General features: G+C 47.3%; 1 protein-coding gene across 1 annotated transcript; it reads right to left on the reverse strand.

The window, feature by feature from the left end:
* Nucleotides 1–2,990: 2,990 nt before the first annotated feature.
* LOC136468539 (uncharacterized) lies at nucleotides 2,991–3,775 on the reverse strand. The gene is made up of 3 exons (XM_066467073.1): nucleotides 3,664–3,775; nucleotides 3,486–3,590; nucleotides 2,991–3,127 (listed from the first exon to the last, which is right to left on the reverse strand). The coding sequence occupies exons 1-3, from the start codon at nucleotides 3,773–3,775 to the stop codon at nucleotides 2,991–2,993; spliced, it is 354 nt and encodes a 117-aa protein (XP_066323170.1).

Here is a 3,775-nt window from a genome sequence, read left to right on the forward strand (position 1 = left end):
CTGATTTCATCGCCGAGTGGACCAAGATCCAAGAGCCCATCGCCGCCACCTGCCCCGAGCACTGGGTGATGTACTTCAACAGCGCCCTTAACATCAATGGTGCTAGTGCGAGTATTCTATTCATTACGCCGACCAAGGATAAGCTCCAATACGTTCTCCGGATACACTTTCCGACCTCCAACAACGCCACCGAATATGAAGCATGTCTCCATAGACTCTGTATAGCCATTGAGCTTGGCGTTAAATGCGTCATGGTATATAAGGACTCTGTGCTGGTCATAAACTAGCTCAATAAAGACTGGTCTTGCTCTAGCGAGAAGATGGATGCATATTGTGCCGAAATCAGGAAGCTTGGAGGGAAATTCTATGGTATCGAGTACCACTACGTGGTACGTGATCAAAATTAGCTCACCAACCACTTATCCAAGTTAGGCTCCTCTCGCACCATGATTCCACTAGGGGTCTTCGTTTAAGATCTTCTGGTGCCATACATTAAGGAAGATAAGGAAATTCAGGAAGGTACCCCCGCCAAGCAGCTGGTACTTATGGTACCTTCGCCGGCCGCCGATTGGAGAGAACAGTTCATCAAGTACCTCTCCAGCACCGAAGTACCCACTGATAAGACTAAAACCGAATGCCTAATCCGTCGAAGCAAGCATTACGTGCTGGTGGACGGCAACTTGATGAGGAAAAGTGCCAAGAAAGGGATACTACAAAAATACATCACCTAAGAAGACGAAGTGAAGCTACTTCTCGAAATTCACTCTGGTTCCTGCGGCAACCACGTGGCCTCGAGAACTCTGGTCGGCAAGGCTTTTCGAGCTGGTCCACGCCATCTCCTATGCAGAAGACCTCGTCCGACATTGTGAAGGATGTTAATTTTTCACCAAGCAAATACACGTGCCGGCATAAGAGCTGCAGACCATCCCAGCTTCCTGGCCCTTCGTATGCTAGGGACTGGATATGATTGGGCCTTTCAAGCTAGCACCAGGTGGTTTCTGGTACATGTACGTCGCCATTAACAAGTTCTCCAAGTGGATCGAGTATAAACCGCTCGTCTTGGCTACTACAAAGAAAGCAGTCGAGCTCTTCGAAGATATCATCCATAGATTTGGTCTCCCAAACAACATCATCACCGACCTCAAAACTATATTTACTAACCATCACTTTTGGGACTTCTGTGAAGACCGATGCATCTCCATTAAATACATCTCTGTTGCCCATCCTAGAGCAAACGATCAGGTCGAACGGGCGAACGGCATGATCCTTGATGTCCTCAAAAAGAGGTTGTATCAGAAAGAAGAAAAGCATCTGGGCAGATGGCTCAAGGAGCTACCAGCTATAGTCTAGGGACTGTGCCCTCAAGCTAGTTGCAACACCGGTGTGTCTCCATATTTCTTGGTCTATGGCTCAGAAGCCATACTACCAGCGGATATTGCTTTCTGAGCACCTAGGGTGGAAAATTATGATGAAGAGCAAGCCACAGTTATTCAGACAGAGGACATTGATAGGGCCAAGGAAGAACGGCTAATCACTTGCATCCGCATAGCCAAATATCTAGAAGGCTTGTGGAGGTACTACAACCGCAACATTAAAGGTCGTTCATTTGTTGTCTATGACCTCGTTCTCCGCAGAAAACAAAAAACCGAAGGGATGCACAAGCTCTCCTCCCCCTGGAAAGGGCCTTATGTCATCAAAGAGGTTACTCAACTAGGGTCTTGTCGCCTATGTTACTTAGACGGAATCAATGTCCCCAACTCATGGCACATCAAGCACCTCATACGTTTCTATCCTTGAAAAGCTCCAGATATGTACTCTCCACTTTATGATGAATAAAGTTTTGGTCTCCATAACTTGTCTCCACTTTTTCTCCATTATGGCTTAATCTCCGCTTATGGTCGTCGATCTCTATGCTACTCCATAATGAACTCCAATACAAAATTGCCATAACTACGCCGACCACGTTTCTCCAAATCTCCAACGTTTCGCCGAATGCGTTTCTCCAAATCTCCAACGTTTTCGCCGAACGAGTTTCTCCAAATCTCTAACATTTTTGCCAAACGCGTTTCTCCAAATCTCCAACATTTTTGTCGAACGTGTTTCTCCAAATCTCCAACGTTTTTGCCGAACGTGTTTCTCCAAATCTCCAACGTTTTCGCCGAACGAGTTTCTCCAAATCTCCAATGTTTTCGCCGAACGCGTTTCTCCAAATCTCCAACGTTTTTGCCGAACGTATTTCTCCAAATCACAGACGTATTTCGCCAAAACACATTTCTCCAAATCATCGAACTTTTTGCTCCAAATCTCCAAGATATTTCACTGATCGGCGAGCAGTATACATTCTGTTCTGTTCTCTTCAAAGAAGACCCAGTCTCTGATCTCTCCCTACACATGCCATGGGCTCCACGCTCTGTGTTATGGGTGGTCGGCTACGGTTCCTTGGTCATGCCTATTCCTCCTACACGTCCATGGGCTCCGCGCTCAACGTTATGGACTATGGGCTAGCGAAGGCTGAGAGCTCAGTAAAGAACTAATTGCTCGAACGCCACTTATACTATGTTTATCTCCAAGTTATTTCGCCAACCGCCGAGCAGCACATGTTTCGCTCTACGCTCTATGGAGAAGACCTAGTCTCTGATCTCTCCCTACACGTGCCATGGGCTCGGCGATCTGCGTTATGGGTGGTCGGCTGTGGTTCCTTGGTCACGCCTGTTCCTCCTACACGTGCACGAGCTCTATGCTCGACGTTATGGGCTATGGGCTAGCCGAGGCCATAAGGCTCAGTAACAAACTAACTGCTTGGATGCTACTTATACTACATATAATTGCATTAGGGCTATTACTATAATGATTTTTTCACCACAAATACAGTCAAGCTACATAAACATGCACTTTATAACATTTATACAAATACATAAATATTTTCTACGCTCTCGCGCATTCTAACTACCCTCTAAAGATGTTACAAACAATACCCTTTGAGTAGATCACTATGCTCCACCATCACCGTTCGTCTTGCTGAACAGGTCTATATCACTGGCCAGCTTCTTCGCTGCGTCCTCCACCTCATCCTCCAACTGTTGGGTCTTCGCCTTGCTCAGCCTTTCGGTGAACCCAACCTTATCACCTGAAGGTCAATGGCTGGGTAGTGAGACCAAACCACCACAAGGGTGTGAGTAGCGGCGGTCATAATGGCGTCATGGTTAAAGCTCTTAAAGTTCTCCCACGCTGCCTTGCACCTCTAGATGATGGTGTTCGAATGCTATGGCCTGTTGTCGGGCTAAGGAGCTGTCTCTAGGTTGACGTAGTCGAGCATCGGTTTAACTCCGATGACTATGGAGTCAAACTTGTCCCTTTGGGTCCTAGACTCCTGCACCAGGACATCAAACTGTGCCTTGACTTTATGGCGGTAGCCTACAAGCGTCACAAGGTTCCATCAAACAAGAAAACCACTTCTGCAGTAACTTCGACCAGGAAGTATTCACCTTTCAGCTCCTCGGCCAGTTTGTCTACTCGCTCTGACTCCTTCGCCTTCTCCTCTCGGAGTTGTTCGAGGGACTTGTGTAGCTGGCCGAGCTCCGCGTCTTGCTCTACGAGCACAATAGTCATCACCAAAGGTATAGCTATTCAGCAATACAAAGAACATTCACTGATACGACATACCTTTCTTCTGCTCGGAGACTTTCTGCAGCTGCTCCAACTGCTCAGAAGCACCCGTCAGTTGCTCGGAGATAGTGGCCAACTGCTCGGACTTGCACCGCACCTGCTCGGTCAT

Source organism: Miscanthus floridulus, chromosome 8, assembly GCF_019320115.1.
Source record: "Miscanthus floridulus cultivar M001 chromosome 8, ASM1932011v1, whole genome shotgun sequence".
Taxonomy (NCBI): domain Eukaryota; kingdom Viridiplantae; phylum Streptophyta; class Magnoliopsida; order Poales; family Poaceae; genus Miscanthus; species Miscanthus floridulus.